The following is a 19,708-nucleotide window of genomic DNA, read 5'->3' as shown; positions in this document are numbered from 1 at the left end:
TATGCCAAAACCAACTTGTTAAAATGTAAATTATTTATCCATATTTATTTAAACTTAACTATCATCAAATCAAGTTTTTGAAAATTTAGGGTATGTTTCCTGAAAATATAGGGACACTCTTGAGTGACAAAACTTAAAACAATGTAGGAGTAAGGAGCATGGTATTCAACCAACAGTGTTTAGTTTGCATTTTTTTCCTTGAAGTCTTAACTTATACTAATTCTATTTTAGGATTAAATCTTTAAAACTAGTTTTAAAAATATCAAGTCACACACAAATCATGAACAGTTGGGTTTATTTCAACAGCAAGTTTGAAACTCTTGCCTTAGGCAAGAGCACTACAGTAATTATTTCAGGAAGACAATTTCCTACATTGTCAAATATATAAAAGTTCCTTTAGCACTTTCCTCAACACTGACCAACAAGCAGATTCAGTCCATATTTGCTTTGCTCTATCTACTGAGTCAACCCAAGCTTCTTCTTCAGAGACTCTGGCATCTCGGGTGGAGGAGGGCGAGGAAGCCTGAAGTAGACCTTCACGGAGTCATAGATGAACCACTGTAGTGCAGTCAGAGTGCCGATCATGATGATACGGGCGAAGAGTCCCTTCCATACACCTAAGTCGAAATGTGAAATGTGAATGCGAAAAATGTAATATACCCAAAAAGTAATCTTCTTTCTTTAGAGGAAAAACAATACTACCTTTAAATCCAAGTCTCTGGAGGACCTGAGAAGCACTGCTACCTTTCTCTTTATTCAACACAGACACCACAGAGTCAGCAGGGTGAGAAACGATTGCACAAAAGACTCCAGCTGGAACAGGTCAAGAAATATGATGCAACATGGGGTCAGTTAAAAAAAAAAAAAAAATCACATCGTAGCCAAGCTTTTCATGACTAATTAATAACATTTTCCTCTAGTGCTTAAAAAATACGAGTTGGAATGAGACTGACGAGAAAGTTTACAAAGCAGTCTACTGTAATCCTTCAAGTTTTATATTCAGATTTTACTCAACACTTTCTCTTATATTAAAAATTTGTTCCTGAAAAACTAAAAAAAATAAATAAAAATGGTGCAACAGTGAAATCAATCATCCCCAAACTTAATTATGACATGGAAACCATGAAACAATTCTTTCAGGAACTAATCAGCAAGTATTTATGAATCCTGAAAGGCATATAAAATTCTATGGCAAGATATAACTTCTTTGAGATATTTTTCCTCACAAAAATAAGCCAACAGTGAAAATATTTGTCTTTAATTTCAGAGACAAGCACATCCTAAGTAATTCATACCTATGTAACCTGCCACAAATGTTACAACCAGCTGCTCTGCCTTTGAACATTCACTTCGGGGCTTAGGAACCACAAACTTGTACAATGCTTCAACAGTCCGTTCAAAGCAGGCAAACTTCATCATGGTATATGGTATCTGTCTCATCCAGAGAGGAGCAACCCCCTTGTAGAATCTAGAAAATCAGGAGACATTTTACTCAGTTGCATATATTCATCTACCAGAAATGTCCATCATTAACAGAAGTGTCCGCACACCAGTCAAGTCCTGATAGTAAAAAATGGCAGCACAAATGTGTGCCATTTCTATCAGGACCTAAGACTAACATGCAGGTATATTTATCTCACATGCCAATGACTCAAGCACCTTTGACTGTACAACCAAAAAAGTTGTTGGATGTTTCCTGACTGGAACTACAAGAAACAAGAAGTTTACAAGCAGAACTCAGTTCAAGACTGGCATCCACAAAGGTGGATCTAAGGAAGCATGTTGTGGCCTCATGACATGCAAATTCTTAACTGTGAACACAGATGACAAGAATACTAATAAGCCCTCTCCAAAAGTTAAGAGTTAATGTTCAGGTCTAATATTAAGTCATTTGTAAACTGACAAATGGTTCCCACTTTAGAAAAATCCTTAATTCAAGACTCAGGCCATGTGTCAACTTATCCTTGCCCCTGGATTTTATATTCTATTAAGGGAGGGAGAGGAGACAGATATTAAACATTAATTTAAAAAAAAAAAAAAGCCCTGTAGGTTCAATGCTAAAAAATGTGGTTCCTGCAAATGCCCATTTTTAACGATAAATTTGAGAAAATGCTTACTTACGCGTTTATGCCTTCTTCCTTATACATTTTGGGAGCTGCATCCCTCAGAGTGTTGGCATAACCTGGTTGGGTTTGGATTCGAACCTTAGCAGCTTCCATAGGAGCCAGGGCAATGTCAGCAAAGAATTCAGCACTGGCAGAGGCGGCCAAGTACAGTGATGTGCGCCAGAGATAGGTGTTCTCCTAATTGAAAAACATGAGGAGGGGCATGAATTACTGCTGCCTTGGCTGTTTTCAATTTAACTTTGAAGGACAGTTCTAGAAAACAGTTAAAATTTCAGACATTTTAAGTGTTTCTTATCACACAGTCCATAGATAACACAAAGATATGAGACTGAATATGTGTTTCTCTCTTATAACTTCATCAACCACAGAATACTTTTTAAACACCTAGGTGGCCAAGGATTGTTAGTCCTTTAACTACACAAATGAATCTGTGGTGTTCCACAAGTGACCCCTGCTGGACCCTCGTGCTAAATCCAGTGAGGTCAAATCTGGGCCAGAACAGAGATTGCTTCCTGAAAACACCTCAGAGACTGTCTGATTGTCCCTCTCTTATTCCCTAAGGATACTGGTTCCAATGCTCTGGCCCAGGGAAGTGTGTAACGCATTTTCCCCTTACCAGGGATAGGTCACACCCCAGTTCAGCCCCCAATTCATCTAGCCCTGTCCTATATAACCCCTTAATACCTGTCCAGTGGCACAGAGGACATCCATGACACATCTTGCTAACACCCAAGATGAGCCTTTTGATATAAAGCTGGAGTTGTCAACATCTTTCTTTGATCTCTCAACCCTAAAATGTTTTATCAAACAAAATCCCAGAATCCTTCTCTTTAAAAAACTGAAATCCAAATTATTTGGAAGGCGACAGTATACAACATAAAGAACACTGAACTCTACTGATATACATGTTCTTTTTCTCATCCTGTCTCTGCAAAAACAGACTTATGATGTGAAACATGTTGCTTACCCTGAGACCACTAGTTCTAAAACAAGGTGGGTCAGACAAAAATCTAAGATACTTTTGGTCTTAAACTTTTAAATGCAAAGCTCATGACTTTCGATTTCAAAGTTAATTTACATACCTCTCCAAGCATGTTGCTATACAACACTTTGAAGACTTCATAAAAGCCAAACTTGCAGAGCCCCTGCATAGAGTAGCCAATGAAAGTCGGAGCCCATCCTTTAGCCAAACCTCGAACACCATCCTCTTTAAGTGTAACTGAGAATCCATTAAATATGCCTTTGTACTTCTGGGGGTCCACCTGTATTTAAAACAAGAAAAAAAAAGTAATTAAATGTATCAGAGAACTACCACTTCTCATAAATATTTAATTTTGTTATTATTAGTTTTTCCTTTTGGTTCTAAAATAAACTTCAGTAACTACACAAAAGGTAAACACAAGCTCACATATGCTATTGGCTTAAAAGCTATAAAGTACTTTTGTACATTAAAGTCTTATGTTCTTTCAGTTAAAGTAAGTCTCAGAGGGTTAGTTAAGACGATAAAATATCTAACAAAAAATACACAATAAATCTGACTCTTTAAGAGATTTTTCAGCATCCAATTATATCACTTAACAAAAATAGTTTTAAAGCTACTGCCTAAATAAAAGACAACTCTACAGGCATACCCTGGAGATACTGCAAATTCAGTTCCAGACCACCGCAGTAAATAAAATATTGCAATAAAGCCACACAAATCTTCTGGTTTCCCAGCAAATTAAAAGTTATTTTTACACTATACTGTCGTATATTAAGTATGCAAGAGCATTATGTCTAAAAAACAGTATACATCTTAAAAAAAAAAATACTGTATCTATGAAGCACAATAGAACAGAGTGCAAAAAAGTGAGGTATGCCTGTATATCCTTAATATGTTAGCCCATTAAGTAGGTTATACTATAAAAATCTGTGAACTTAAGACAAACTAAATACATGTTAAAAAGGTATATCGACATAATGAAAACCTGTCTTTTAACTTAAATTCACTTTAAAAGACATGCATGAGAAGTTTTAGTGAAGGCATATTTCATATCTATTCTATTAACTAAATGGGAAAAAAAATCTTATCTATTTCTGGTATACGTCACCTTCCTCTCCCTGCTAATATTTCACCTTCCTTTCTCTTTTAGGTAAGTAGACTTCTAATCCTGTTTGGAACAAATAAATTTTTGAGGTTTGATTATTTTTGTTACAATAATCCTAATTAAGATATTCTAATTGTAAAAAATAAACAACAACAAAAAACACCTTTTAAGCAAGTGAATATACAAGAAGCTAAAGTCACAAAATTTTAATACTAAGATACTGAGTATATTTTTAAATTTACGTAGTGCTCTCTCCCTTAATCTTATCAATAAGTAAAGATGTAAAGAAACTTTACATAATACACAAAGAACGATTACCTTCACTTTGATATGTAAGTGCTTATGAAATGGCCATCTGAAGTATAAAGAACCAGAAGGCCTTGAAGAGAACTCTAGCTAGAACAGAGTCCAACGGCAAAAAAAAACATTTACAGCCAGAGTCTGAGATCCAACAATCTACCCACACTCTTACCTTAAAATAGGCATTTCTTGGATTAAAACACTAACTAAAATAAAGTTCATGAGTTCAGAAATTCAGGTTTGGTTTCCTATTAAAGGGCTTGTAATGTCTTCAGATTCTTCTCATTTGTGAAGTCCTTTAAGATTATTTGGAATTATGTCACACACAAAAGATGCATTCAACATTGCCATCTCAATACCAACCTGCATTCGGCATTTCACTAAATCCAGAGGAACCACAGCAGTGTGTGTCAGACCACAACTTAAGACCCCACCAAAGCCACACAGTGCATAAAACTTCATGGAGCCATATTCACAACTGTACTCTGTAATAAGACAAGACACACCATGCATTTTAATATAAAACTCACGTTACTGGTTATCAACTTACCTCCTGGATAGTTAGGTTTCCACATAGCTTGTTAGTAGATGATTACATCTTATATCTTAACAGCCATGCTTCAACAATATGCTTTATTTAGCCCAACATGCAAAACAAACCTGCATTCTGCATTTAACCAGATCTAGAGGAACCAATGCTGTATGTGTTGTGCCACAGCTAATAATTCCTCCAACTCCACAAAGGATAAAGAATCTGCCAGATCCATAGTCACAGCTATACTGCTCTGTTTGATTGAAAAAAAAAAATCAAGTAAGTATTTCTTTAGAGAACACTAAGGTCAATGGAATGAGAGAGAACTGTTTCCTTGTGAAATAGTACTATCATAACTGAACAGCTTTGGCCACCTGTTTACAATTAAGTTGAAAGATGATTTTTCACCTAATACAAGTAGCAAGAAATTCACTGCCAAAATCAAAACAATCACTTAAAACTATGAAGGTTCTATCTATGAGATACTAGCTATCTCTTATTTTACCATATTAACAAAAAATGTTTTCTACATTAATGGCTCTTCCAATTAAAATAAAACTTCAAATTATTAATTGCTGATAAGAACAAACTAAAGAGAACAAATCAAATTCAGACCACTCGACATGTAAAAGCTTGCAAACTTCTAGGTTTACCCCAGCCACTGACCAATACTATCCCCACTTATGGATTCCTATAGCATAAAACTAGAGAAATTCCTGCAGTCAAATACATTAACCACACAAATGACCTTAGCTTTAACTTTCTAAATGGAGGACAGAATGCTAATGTAAGGATTGTTTTAACCACATTAGACATAATGGAAACACATACATGATTTTAAAAAAACCATTAAGTTTTTACAGGAACAATGTAGGTAACATTTTCAGGACTTCTATAATTTGGTTTTCATGGTACTCAGTACATACACGCCACTGGGGTTTAAAATACACACAATTCCGTTAAAGCTGGGTCTAACTACCAAGAATCCCAAGAAATAAGACCAAAGGGATCCCCACCAGTTATTATTTCCTTTCTATGGTTTCCGTGAGTCTGCAAGTTGCCTCCTTCACCAATCATACTTAAAACAAGAGACCCAGTTCTGTCATACACTTTGGGTCAACTATTAGACTTTGGAAATACCTAGCTATGGGAGAAGGGAGTATTTTCAGAAGAAAATGAAAGCCAAATCGAAGAAAAGATAATGCAGTTAGAACTGCAGGAAGCCAGTGGTTAGGAAGGAGACTTTACTCAATACTTAGTCTGCTGACCAAGGGCTCCCGGCACATTAAGATAAAGAGCTGGTCAAGGCCTCTCTATGCGTCCACTCCCTTGAGGACGTGGAGGTCACAGATGGAGCTGTGCCTAGGCCCTTCCATGCCCTTGAGGGAGGGCCAAGGATCTGATACCTGGCCTAGGGAGGATAGGGTTGACATCGCCCAGCAAGCAACTGTGCGCCGTCCTGCAGTGCAGCGGGCTGGGGGCGTCCTTCCCTGCCCTCCAGGCCCGGCCCAGTCCACGGAGGCTGAGCGGACCACGAGAGGACAGAGCGACTGTCTCTGACAAGGTCTGACCTCACCTTCCACAGCGGCGGCCGCCAAGTTGCGGGAGCGGCGGGGGGGGCCCGGGGGTCCGGAGGGGCTGCTGCAAGGGCCTGCGAGGCCATCGTACACCAGCTGCAGGTGAGGCGCGTTGAAGGGGTTCGCCCGCGCCAGGTGCGCCACGGACGAGAACATCTTCCTAGGGGAAGAAGGACTGACAGTCAGAGGAAAGGCAAACGGGGCCGTTCGGCCGGCCAAAGTCACCCTGGTACCCCGGCAATCCTTTTCCCGCCTCCGCGCCCTTGAGGAGGTCATGACGGCCTCCCCACAAGAACAGGCCAACTGGGCCTACAGCCAAAGCATCGTCCCACAGGGGCTCCGCGCCCCGCTCCCTGAACCTGCCGCGGAGAGGGCCGGACCACATTCGTACCCTAAGATGGCGAACAGACGACGCTCCTCGGAAAGGCTGCAGCTCACAGAGACCGAATGTCCTCCGAGCCCTTAGATCTGTGCCCTTCGCCCGTCGTCAGCGTGACGTACACACCGACTCGCTACAGGCAGGCAGCACCCATTGGCGGTGAAGAGCGCCGCAGACGTCAACGTCATCGCGTTCTCCTAGCAACGCTATCCCCGCCCCGCCCACCCGCCCCAGCCCTTCCGGCCTGGCTTCTGCGCCGGAGGAGTCCTTCTGCGCAAGTGCGCGTCCTGGGCCGGTTCTTGTGTAGTGTAGGGCTTGTGCCCTTGACCTCCGCTTTTTGTCCCTTCACCTTGAAGAGTCTCTCCTTGACGCCGTGGCTTCAGTTCTTTCCGTTTAAGTGAGTCTCAGTATAGTAGTAGCTTAAAAAAAAAAAAAAACGAATGCTTGACGTTATGCTTGACGGTGTTGCGTTTAGAATGTCACTGCAATATTTTGTCAACAACTTCTAACATTATGGTACATTTTTTTTTTCCGTTCCATTAGTTCACATTACATGTAGAGATGTCTGCATTTTCATCAGACTTCGGGAAAGTATTTTGAACAGAAATGTGCAGCAAGAACTCCTAAAATAGACAACTTGCTGCTTCATCACAATGGTGTATCACATATGAACACATTCAGTAAATGCTTTTTCTTTCTTTGTGGTCCAGAGATTAACTGGAGTGAAAGTGACTGGCAGCATATTTTACATGTTTAATAAATTTAGAAAATCTTCATTAGATTCAGTTCAGCAGAGAAGACCTACTTTAATTAGGAAGAGTCTAGTAAGGGGCGTCAAAACTCAAAGGAAAGAGTAAAGATAGGGAATATATCATTTGGAGTCACTTTAACCAAGCTGCTAAAATTAACATAACAAAAGTTGAGGGATGAGGGACCATTCAATTCTTGTTCTAACTAGCCTGGGACTTACACTTTTGAACTGTCCAGTCCTGTGTCCAGATATTTATCTGGACATATGCCAGACCTCTGATTACACCTGAAAGGCTCAATTATCCAGGACCTGACATCCAACATTCAGACCGCCTGACATCTGACTAATGATCATCCTGGATCAACTCTAAGGCTAAGAATGAAGAACTGATAATTCTCAAGAATGTGCATTTTACTTATAAGAACTCTAAACTTTTCTTTCTTTTGGAACTCTTTATAGGTTTTTGCCTAGCAGTATTCCAAGTTTGCAAACTCCAAGACCCTTGAATAAATCTTTTGTCACTTATTTCTAGTCAAAGTCTCCAGACTCTTTTGGGGCTCGTTCCATACCTCTGTTAGTATTCTGGCTCTTACATGTTCCCAGTTCTTGATAAACTAACCTTAGGAATTTACTTGATCTCAATGAACCTATTTCTTAAATGTAAAATGAAAGCAGTGTGGGCCTCATGCCATGAGCTTGCCACTTTACAGTTACACGGGGTCCTGTGCTTGGTTTAATGCCCTGCTGTCACTCTTTTGAAATTCTTAATAATTTATAAACATGTTAAACAAAACTCAAGTAAATTTGAAGATGTAGTTGGCTTTATTAAGCGATTTATGAATTGGGCAGCATCCCATCTAGCAACTAGAAAGTTGCTCTGAGGGGTTGTACAAAATAGAAGGTTTATAGGAAGAAGTGTGGACAAGGAACTATTAACAAAAGAATTATATTTAGACCAGGATATCTTCTTTTGGGATAAAGGGAAAGGCAAGCATTTTTATCCTATGAATTACCTCTTCTTTAGGGGAAGGGGGAGAATAGAGAAGACTCGTGTAACAGATTGCCTTATTGTTGCTTGACCAGAGAATTTCAGACTAATTATTAAAATTACATTTCTAGGAGAGGTTGAAACTGCAGTTAGATCAGATATTAAATCTAGGTTTGATATCATGGGCTTTTTGCATGAGTGACGCCATTTTGGGACTGTGGTTTTTCTCTTTAACAAACAAGAAGGCCTGCATTTTTTCATTTTGCATGAGCCCTGTAGATTATGTGGCTAATCCTGGATGAGAGTAATACCCATCCAGAGGTTATGAGAACTAAGCAAGATCATTTCTACAAGTGGGGATTTTTAGCCAAGGAGTAGAGTTGGGAAAGGGGGTCAGTGGATGGGAAGTTACTAAGACAGTAGGATAATTCTTGCTGAAGGCAGGCCAACCTAATCAAATATCACTTGATCAGATATCAAGATTGGAGGATTCTGGCTAAACCGACTTGACAGAATTCTTGTTACACTTGGGCCCTTGAGGAACAAACCCAAGAATGGGCCTAGTGGAGAAAGGGTTCAGAGTAGCCTAAAGTTTGGTCGATGAGAGAGTCTTCTTACCTTCTAGGATCTCCTGCAATAGGTTCTGGAAGCAATGAGAGGCGTTGATAATTGGTCTTGAAGAGGATCAGCAGACCCTGCAAAGCAGCTAACTCATTACAGATTTTACAGGTCAGGAGAGATTAGGCTTCTCGGGCAAGAGAGGAAGGATTGTTTCTACTGGCAAAGGAGGCTCCGCAGAATTTAGAGGTTCATGATTCCAGTGTCATCTGAATCTGTCCATATGTTCCCATTCCATTGTTCAGAGTCTCACTGCTTCTTAAAACAAAAAACCAAAAACCCTGATTTTAACACGAGATCTGCAAGACTGAGAATTCAATTGCATTGAAATTCAGGATTAGATTTTGGATTTGGTTTTTAGAAATCACATCCTTGCAGATACAGGAAGTCAGTCATATATACTCTCTGGTCTTTTATCTCATCTTGAACTGAGACATAAAGCCCTAAGCTCATCATTTGCTTTCTCTCAGTTATCAAACATAATTAGGAGAAACCTACCAACCTTTTTCCTTATTTTCACTTAAATATTCTATGGCAGCATCTAGTCACCCAAAACCTTGCCTTCTTTCACAATTTGATTTCAGGTGTCCACCGATGATAATTTTTAAAACTTTTTTTGCTAACGCATGCTATGGACAACCAGTGTCACCTTTTTTATTGACAGCTGGTCATCAATGCCTTTAAATCCAATCAGATCAGATAACCCCAAATCAGAAAACCCATCACTAATGTTGAGTTCTCTTAAATTACTTCAAATACCATGTCTGTATCAGAGTTTAACCAGAGAAGCAAACCAGTATGAGTCATATGGAACAGATTTATTTTAGGGATTAGGCCTTATGAAATTTTGGGAGCTGGAGAAGAAGTGCCTCTGTGTATGCGTTGGACCTGAAATTGATGTAAATCGATAGGGCTTACAGTCAGGCAAGAAAGCTGGACATAAAGTGGGAGCAAGCAGGGACAACATGAAACCCACAAAGACAAACTGGATCTCCTGAGGATAAACTAGACTGTGCCTCTGTCTCTACCACCTACAACATCAATGATGCAGGAATCTGCAGGTGCTTATAGGAGCTATGGTGCTGCCCATGCATGTGACCCAGAGAAACAGAAGAAGGTCCAGGAGTTGCTGAAGAGCACTGCACCTGGCCATTGCCCCACTCCAGGGTGAGCCAGCAGGTTAGCAACAATGTGCATGAGCTGCCATAGCACCTCGTATCCTATACTGACCTTCAGAGGGTAATGACTACTGCTTCACTTCTGCCTTTGAAATGTTGCACATAGTATCCCTGTGGCCAGTCCTAACCCAGAACCATATTTGGGAGATAAATAAAATTTGACATGCTAGAGAGAGAAAGAACATTCAGGTGGAACTCTCCCAATAGGCATTTGTAAACTTAGAGTTAGAAGTCATATTTATACTTAGATTTGAGGATTATCTCTTTCATGGGGAATCACAAAAAAAAGTCCTTAATAATTCCTATGTAACAGCCATGTAATAGAGGGATATAATAAATTATGCAAAGGAGACTAAAGTCCCTTTTCATATCTGCCCCGAGGGGGAAAAACAGTAACATCCACTTAGTTATTGTCTTTTTTTGATTAGAAATCCTCTTTACTTTTTTTTTTTCTTTTTTTTGGTATATCTCTATAAATAGAGTAAGGAGAAATTTGCCTCTGTATCTGAAATAAGATAAAATGGGCTTCACCAGGGATGTATAATTTTCATTTTGGGAACCTTTAAAAAGGTCAAACTATCCCCATTTTTCTTTGGAAGGATTGAGTCTAGAGCGCTTTGGCTGTAAGATTAGGGGTGACCCCTTTACCAAAGCTAACCCCAAGACAGCAGACCCAGCTCTAAGGTTCACATTCGAACTCTTGAAATCACCCATCTTTGTGCAAGGGATAGAAAAATATGAAAGTTATACATGAATATTCAGGGACATTGTATTTTATAGGAAATAAAAAGCAGTTGAATTATTTTACCCAGTCTTTATGTCTTGATATCTTGAAATTCCCTTCTTTCTACAGTTAAAAGAATAAAATCTGGTTTGGCCCAGAGAGGAGAGGCATACCTAGATATAGCAGACCCTAAAATAGTCTACATATGTAGACTATTTTAATTACTTGATGGCTACAATCTATTACCCTGACTGCTTTTATATGAGGCCTGTTTACCGTGAGTTAGAGCAGGGGTCCCCAGGCCCTTGGCCGCAGACTGGTACTGGTCCTTGGCCTTTTAGGAACCAGGCTGCACAGCAGGAGGTGAGTAGCAGCGAAAGAGCAGTTTCATTTCATCTGTATTTGCAGCTGCTCCCCAATATGAGCATCACCGCCTCAGCTCCACTTTAGATTATCAGGCATTAGATTCTCATAGGAGCACTGGTCCCTGGTGCCAAAAAGGTTGGGGATCACTGAGATAAAGGGTCCCAAATCTGGTTTCTCATCAAAACACCTGGGGAGTTTTTTAGGCACAGATGGTCTCAGGCCTCAAAAGATTCTACAAACTAAATCTGATAAAGAGTCCTGGAGTCTGCCATTTTTTAAAGATCCCCAGGTATTTCTTACAGTCAGGTTTAGGAACTGATGCACTAAGAAATTCAAAGATAAACATGAGGCTATGAAAGGAGACTGATAGGAGTTTCCCACCTGTAAACTGAGACAGTACTCTGAATTATCTGGTTTGCCGTGGATACAAAGTGTTTAGTTACTAGAAAGGATTCCTGCTGGTCTGGTTTGATCGTGGGCAAGAACAAGGTGCTAGGCTGGGGAGTACACCAAGAATGCACTATATACATAATGGGGTAACTTCTTAAGAGAAGTATAAAAGAAGATGAGGTTAAAGATGGACACAGCCACAGCCTTGGTAACACACAGGAAATTTTAGGGAGAAATATACACATGAAGAACAGCAAATATGAAAAATAATGAATATAAAATAAAGTCATTATGCTTTACTAAAAGTAGTAAAAGTAGTTCCATTCATCCTTAGAGACATGGGACAGAGTATACCTGTTTCTGTTTATGCCCTGGATCATTATGAACTGAATTGTATTTTAATTTTGTCATAATTCAAGCCTCATACCACTTATGATATTTTCACTACAGATGCTAAGGAGCCTACTCACAAATGAGCACAATTTAGGGCAATCGCAGTCAGCCCTAAATGAAATTAAAATTTGTAACCATAATGAAACTTCAGGAAAAATATGATATTATATCTTTAAATTTGTAGTCAATTGGGAAAAAATAGCTTTAGGAAACCAGACATATTCTTTAGAGAACAATAACTTCAAATATTAATGGAATTAACTGACTATAATTCTGAGAGAAACTAAATATTGCTGTTACACAAGTACAGTTAACCTACATAATACTAGCAATGACAAATTTTCTATAATTTGTTTTGCTTTGAAAGATTGTGGAACATTTCCTCTTTTGATTTCAAGAATTCAACTTAAAATTATTTAAATCATCATTTAAATTATTAAGTCAGAGAAAATAAAAATTAGAGTTTTGTCAGCCATCCCAGGGCAGTCTAAAGAACAGAATGACTAGTTCCTGGGTGTTTGAATGATCGGATAAGATGTCTGAATTAAATTAACGATATTTTTCACTTCGTTGTTTAAGCGGCATAAGTCAAACAGGAGATAATTCTCTATTTATTTTTTTAGAAAATGTGATTAAACACCCAAAGTCGGTGTAAATGGAAGTGTAATTACTCTTAGAACTCAGTTGCCATACATTCTTTATACATTGGTGGAGTCCAGGATTCTTTAGACTATGTTCTGGCACATGAACAATATAATTTGTTCCAATATTGCTACTATCTTTCAACCAAATTATACTGAGCCTGAATCGTCTTTATGTATTTCTATTTTCATAAATGAACCTTCTGAGTTACGCAGACGAGCTTCAGTCTTAAACATTAGCAACTTCTTATACCTTATTTTGTCATTCCCTAGTCCTATTGGCTACTTGTAGTCATTGTTTCCCTAAGATGACCTCCCAATTATGTCCAATCTTTCAGAAAGCATCTAAGCATCCTCTCTTCTTGACCATTTGCCAATATATATTGGAACTGCTTTATGTAATAGTAATCTAGACAGCTCAAATTTTTGGAATATCATTCACTCTAAGAAATATTATTGAGAAAAAAATAATAAGGCAAAATAAAATCACATATTTTCAAAAGTTGTTGAAATAGTTAAGGTATTACCTTAACATAATGGATTCAAAGGCAACTGAAAAAAATGTAGGTATGTTTCAAATGTTAAAATGTCTAATGTAGCAGGATTATTAAAATATGTAAATATGTGTAGAAAAATAGAATTATCATAGTATAATAATTAAAAATATGTATAATAGCTAGGTTAGTCTACCTATTTTTAAATTATTTAAAATCTATTGGACACCTAATTTAGGATACTGTGAATATTTCCAAAGTTTTATCTTTGGTCTATCTTCCTTTATATTCTCTTCCCAGAAATCTCCTTAACTTCTATGGAATTAGCTTTCATCCTTTATGGAAAATTTGGTGTCATCTCCAATTTTAATATTTTGTTTTTTACATTTTCTGGTTTTGTTTATTTGTTTACTTTTTAAAGTTTTTAGATTTAAGTTTACAGAAGAGATGAAAGGATAGTGCAAAGAACTTCTGTATACTCTTTGCTCAGGTTGCCCAAGTGTTAACAATTTATCACGTGCTTTATTATTCTCTCTGTTCTCCCATCAATTTTTATATACACATATATATAAAGCGACACACATATGTATAATATACTTATATGTATGATATACAGATTACATATATACACACATATGTATGTATACACACAGACACATATATATACACCTATACATATACATACACATATTTTTCCTAAACAGACAAGATGTCTTGTTGCTCCTAAATACTTTATATTTCCTAAAAGACAAGGCACAACCATCAAAATCAGGATATGAACATTGATATAATACCACCATCCTATTCATAGATCCTACCCAAATTTCCCAACAATCTTGTTTATAACAAAAAAACAACTCAAAACAAATCCAAGATACTTTTTCTTCTAGTCCAGTGTCCAGTTCAAGAGTACATTGCAATTAATTTTCAGGTCTCTAAGCTTCTACAGCCTGGAACAGTTTTATGTATCTTTGTCATTCATGACCTTGGCATTTTTGAAGGGTACAAAACAGTTATGTTAGATTTATCTGATGTTTTCTTGTGATTAGGCTGAGAGTAATCATTTAGGACATGAATATCATGAAACTGATTCTTTATTCTTTCTGGAGTATCATTTCAGAAGCCGTGTGATATTGATTTCTCCTATTTCTGGTGAGGTGAACTTTAATCACTTGATCAAAGTGAGCTTGCCAGGTTTCTCCATTGTGAAGTTACTGTTTTTATCTCTAATTAATAAGTAATTTGTGGAAAGATTCTTGAGATTATATAAGTATTTTGTTCTTCAATAAACTTTCACTAATTATCTCATCTATCAATGATTGTTGCCCACATCAATTAATGTTATGATAATTGTCAAATGGTGGTTTTCTAACTCCATCTGTCCTACATTTATTAGTATTTGACTGTAAGGAAGCACTTTCCTCTCTCCTTATTTATTAAGTTAATTTGTCATTTATTTATATGACTAAGGACTAATGGATTTCTATTTTATCCAGTGATTTATAATATAATACTAACATTATTTCTTTTGATGCTTTTATCATCCCAGATTTGGCCAATGGGAATCTCTTTAAGCTGAGTCTGTATTTTTTTCACACTTTTTTGATCACTTTCTTACTTTCTGGTACAGCAAGATGTTCCAGGCTTATCTTATACATTTTCTACCCCAGTCATTTCTCCAAAGAACTCTAGTACTATTTAGAAGAGAATAGCATTTAGAAACAAAGATCTGGGATCAAAATACATATATTGCTTCGAGGTGTTATATACAAACTCAATTTCCAAATGATCCTAAAAAGATTTAAAAACCTCGATAACCAAGTTATATTATGTTGGAAATTATAAGCCAAAATTAAGGCTGCTTGTCTTCTATAAGCTGATTGTCTATTATTCTACCTTTATGTTCATTTTAGTGTAATGGTATCAACATAATGAATGAAATCTTCATAGCATTTTCGATCGAGCACACAATGACAGCAACTCGACATTTTAAGCGTTGCAAGTGACAGACTGCTTGGTAAACCTCTGCTAGTAGGAAGTATTACAAAGTACAGTGAGTTCCACAGCGACATCTAGTGTACCATTTTTGTAAAATTGTTTAGAGTCTGGGATATTTGTGAGGTAGTAGCTTGTGGTCTCGTGACTAGCCATTTCTTTTAAAGTACTGAAGTAAACGGCCTAACCAAAGTTTGCGTATTAATCCTTATTACAATTTTTTACAGTATAAAGTGTGATATTGTTTGGGGTTCTCATTGTACATGTTTTAGCTGAATTACAATTTATTATGGCAGTCGACACTGCAACCTAAATAATTATGTTTGGTTGCTTTAAAAATACACTGTAAAATTTACATAGTTTTCAATGAGAAACATTTGGGAAAGTTTGAATTCATCTGTACATTTTTAAATTATTAAGAATTCTTCAATTCAAAGCTACCTAACTAAAGCTATTATAGTATGAAAATCATATGGAATGGACTTCTGCACACAAAACAAAAATTCTGTTGTAGGATATTGGGAAGTTATAAATCCTGAGTGAAAACATCAGAGACGTTCTTGACTAATAAAGGAATAACAAACAAGAGGTATATACCTTGGCTAACAACATTCTCTTTAGTATGGTAAAAATGCCCAAATAGCTCCAAAGTGACTCACTTACAAAAACAAAACAATCCATCAGTGAACAGTTCCTGATAATGCCATATAACATTTTTCTGTTACACTTATTTGGAATAATCTTAGAGAAATTGTCACTGTCACTATGATACCTGGGAAAAAAATATACCTTAGTATTATGTCTCCATTCCAATTTAATGAAATAAATCTCACTTGAAACCCTTCTGGCCCCTTAAGCAAAGAAAAAATTTGACTTACAGTGGTATCTGATAATGGCTGATACCAGATACCTCATTCCATTGATCAAATGCTCACTTAACTAAAGAGCAGAGTCTAAATATCTAGGTTACTTAGTTGTACCTGTTTGACATTCCTTGTAGTTATTACAGTAGGAATATACCTTATATTCACAAGTAAGAATGTCCTTGGGTCAGATCTGGATTCAAAATTCCAGTCTCGATTACTAGCTGTATGGCCTCATGAAAATTACTTAACTCGTTTGGGCAAACTTTAGTTCCTCAGTTGCAAAATGAAGATTTAACCTACTTCCTAGAGATGAAGAAACCATGACGATAGTAAGCATTTTCATTTACCTCTAAAAATAACTGTTTAGGAAGTATTTATTTAGTTCATATTGTTTAACTATTAAGTATATCACTGTAGGTTTTTGATAGTTAACCTTTAACATTTAAGGACTTTCCCTATTATTGCTTGATTGCAAAAAAAAATTCTTTTAAGTAATGAATGAGTGTTGAATTTTATCGAATGTTTTTTATGCATCTTTTGAGACGATTACGTAGCTGCAATTATAAGGAACAGCATATTTAAAAAGATTATGAGTAATAATTATGAGGATATTTAATGTCTTCTTTGCTAGCCTCGCTATTTGACTTAGGACATAATTTCGAAATTTATAAATTCAGACACAACTGACTTTTAAAACAATTTAAAAATTTTTTAAATCGCAGTAAACAAACAACAAAAAATTTGCCATCTTAACTATTTTTAAGTGTACAAGTCAGAGGTATTAAGTATATTCACCTCGTTGTGCAACAGATCTCCAGAACTTTTTCATCTTGCAAAACTGAAACACTATACCAATTAACTTCTCATTACCTGGTCTCCCCAGCCTCTGGCAACCACCATTTTACTTCCTATGAATTTGGCTCCTTCAGATACTTCATATAAGTAGAATTACACCATATTTTTTTTTTTTTTGTAACTGGCTTATTTCATTTAATATAATGTCCCCAAGGTTCATCTATGTTGTACCATGAGACAGGATTTCCTTCCTTTTCAAGGCTGAGTAATATTTCTCTCTGTGTGTGTGTGTGTGTGTGTGTGTGTTTTGTTTTGTTCGTTTATCTATTCGTTTGTCAGTGGATATTTGGATTGCTTCCACCTCTTGGCTGTTGCGAATAATGCTGTTATAAACGTGGGTGTGCAAATATCTTTTTGAGATCCTGGTTTCAATTCTTTTGGATAGATACACAGAAGTGAGATTGCTGGATCATATAGTTAATTCTTATTTAATTTTTGAGGAACGTCCATACTGTTTAATAGCAACCACACTATTTCATGTTCCCATAAATAGTACACAAGGGTTCTAATTTCTCCACATATTCACCAACACTTATATACTGTTTTTTTTGTTGTTGTTTTTGGTATTGGCCATCCAAATGGGTGTGAGGTGACATATCATTGGATTTGTATTTCTGTAATAATTAGTAATATTGAACATCTTTTTAAAAATTTATTTTAATTACAGTTGACATTCAATATTATTTTATATTAGTTTCAGATGGTGACATATCTTTTTATATGTTTGCTGACTATTTGTATATCTTTGGAGAAATGCTTATTCAAGTCCATTGCCTATTTTTAAACTGGGTTATTTGGGGATTTTTATCATTGACTTGTAGGGTTTTTTTTTTTTCCAAGTGTAACTGGATATTTACTTCTTATTAAATATATTACTTATAAATATTTTCTTCCATTCATAGGTTGCATTTTCACTCTGTTGATGCACAGAAGTTTTAAAGTTTGACGTAGTCCCATAGGCATTTTTGCTATTGCTGCTAGTTACTTTAGGTATCATCTCCAAGAAATCATTGCCAAATCCAATGTCATGAAGATTTTCCCCTATGTTTTCTTCTAGAAGTTTTATACTTTTAGATTTTACATTTAGGTCTTTCATTTTGAGTTAATTTTTGTATATGAGGTAAGGTAAGGATCCACCTTCATTCTTTTGCATGTGGGTATTCAGTTTTCCCTACACTGTTGAAGAAACTCTCCATTCACCATTGAGTAGTCTTGTCACTCTTGTTGGAGATCATGTGACTACATATGCAAGGGTTTATTTCTGAGCTCTCTATTCTGTTCATTGGTCCATGTGTCTGCCTTTTCCTGGTACCACATTGTTTTGATTATTGTAGCTTTGTAATCTGTTTTGAAATCGAGAAGAGACCTTCAGATTTGTTCTTTTTAATGATTGTGTTGGCTGTTCAGGGTCTGACACAACTGATTTTTTTTGAAAGACCAAGTATATAATATTTACAGTTGCTAAAGTCACTTTCATATGTTTGTGATCTCTACCACTTTCGGAAACTGACTTTGGAAACCTTTTTGGACTTAAAAAAAATAATAAGCTACATCATAAAGAAGGTATGTATAATAAGCATACAATTTCATGACCATAAAACCATCACTCTGGTCAAGAAATGTAACACTGCCCCTGCGCCTTCCCTGGTCACAATCCCCTCCTTCCCACACGAGGCTATTACTATTCTGAATTTTCTGATAATTATTTTCTTCTCCTTATAGTTTTAAAATGTAAGTATATCCTTAAATTTTATCTGTTTTCAAACTTTAATTAGAATCACATCATGTATTTTTAACTTGCATCTATTGCTCAACATCATGAAATTGTCTCATGCTGTCTAACTGTAGTTCACACACTACAGTATTCCCTTGTATAAATGTACCACAATTTATCCATACATTTTACTGCTGATAGTTTTATTAAGTTTCCAGCTGTTGGTAACTACAAATAATACTGTACAAACCTTCTTTACACACATCCTGGTGCACAAGTATTAGAGTTTATCCAGGGTGTATACATAGAGTGGTTTTGCTCATTCGTTGGGTACACCAATGTTCAACTTATATGTCAAATTGCTTCTCAAAATTGTACCAAGTAACACTTCCACCAGTGGCGTATGGGTGTTCCTAAGTGTACTCCACATGCCCTTTAGTGTTGCACTATTTAAGTTGTGGCATATTGGCGAATGTGTAATGGTATTACAAGTGATGCTGAACATTTTTTTTTAATGTTTATTAGCTATGTGTAAACTGCCTGTTAAAGATTCTTGCTCATTTTAGCAGAATATCGTCTTTTTATTTACTTGTAGAAACACTTTTATATGTTCTGGATACTAGTCATTTTGTTGTAAATATTTTCTCTCATGTTCTGAGTTATCTTTATGTGATCTTTTGATGAAAAGGTCTTGAGTTAATGTAATCAAAATTATCAATCTTTTTTTATGGTTA

The 19,708-nt window shown here is 36.5% G+C and overlaps 1 protein-coding gene and 1 non-coding gene across 3 annotated transcripts; both read right to left on the bottom strand.

Annotated features, from left to right (window-relative positions):
- Positions 1 to 278: 278 nt before the first annotated feature.
- SLC25A3 (solute carrier family 25 member 3) lies at positions 279 to 7,143 on the bottom strand. 2 transcript variants are annotated; one of them, XM_016158243.2, is made up of 8 exons: positions 7,014 to 7,143; positions 6,622 to 6,782; positions 5,174 to 5,298; positions 3,209 to 3,388; positions 2,122 to 2,303; positions 1,296 to 1,468; positions 703 to 813; positions 279 to 617 (listed from the first exon to the last, which is right to left on the bottom strand). In XM_016158243.2, the coding sequence occupies exons 2-8, from the start codon at positions 6,776 to 6,778 to the stop codon at positions 457 to 459; spliced, it is 1,089 nt and encodes a 362-aa protein (XP_016013729.1). In that variant the 5' UTR covers positions 6,779 to 6,782; positions 7,014 to 7,143; the 3' UTR covers positions 279 to 456. The 2 variants fall into 2 exon arrangements, with proteins under 2 accessions (XP_016013729.1, XP_016013730.1); XM_016158244.2 differs by lacking the exon at positions 5,174 to 5,298 and adding an exon at positions 4,877 to 4,998.
- LOC118614518 lies at positions 1,538 to 1,784 on the bottom strand. Its single transcript, XR_004956104.1, has one exon. It is a non-coding gene; the product is annotated as a small nucleolar RNA SNORA53 (small nucleolar RNA).
- Positions 7,144 to 19,708: the final 12,565 nt, after the last annotated feature.

The sequence above is a fragment of the Rousettus aegyptiacus genome, unplaced genomic scaffold (genome assembly GCF_014176215.1).
Source record: "Rousettus aegyptiacus isolate mRouAeg1 unplaced genomic scaffold, mRouAeg1.p scaffold_m13_p_2, whole genome shotgun sequence".
In the NCBI taxonomy this organism is placed as follows: domain Eukaryota; kingdom Metazoa; phylum Chordata; class Mammalia; order Chiroptera; family Pteropodidae; genus Rousettus; species Rousettus aegyptiacus.
The sequence above is the reverse complement of the archived record's forward strand: the minus strand, read 5'-3'. Positions and strand labels throughout refer to the sequence as shown.

Excerpts from the sequence above, each read along its gene's own strand:
- SLC25A3 (XM_016158243.2), bottom strand. The coding sequence starts at position 6,778 with ATGTTCTCGTCCGTGGCGCACCTGGCGCGGGCGAACCCCTTCAACGCG. Across the intron at positions 2,304-3,208 it reads ATAGCAACATGCTTGGAGAG|GAGAACACCTATCTCTGGCG; the intron begins GTATGTAAATTA and ends TTTTTCAATTAG. Across the intron at positions 814-1,295 it reads ATTTGTGGCAGGTTACATAG|CTGGAGTCTTTTGTGCAATC; the intron begins GTATGAATTACT and ends GACCTGTTCCAG.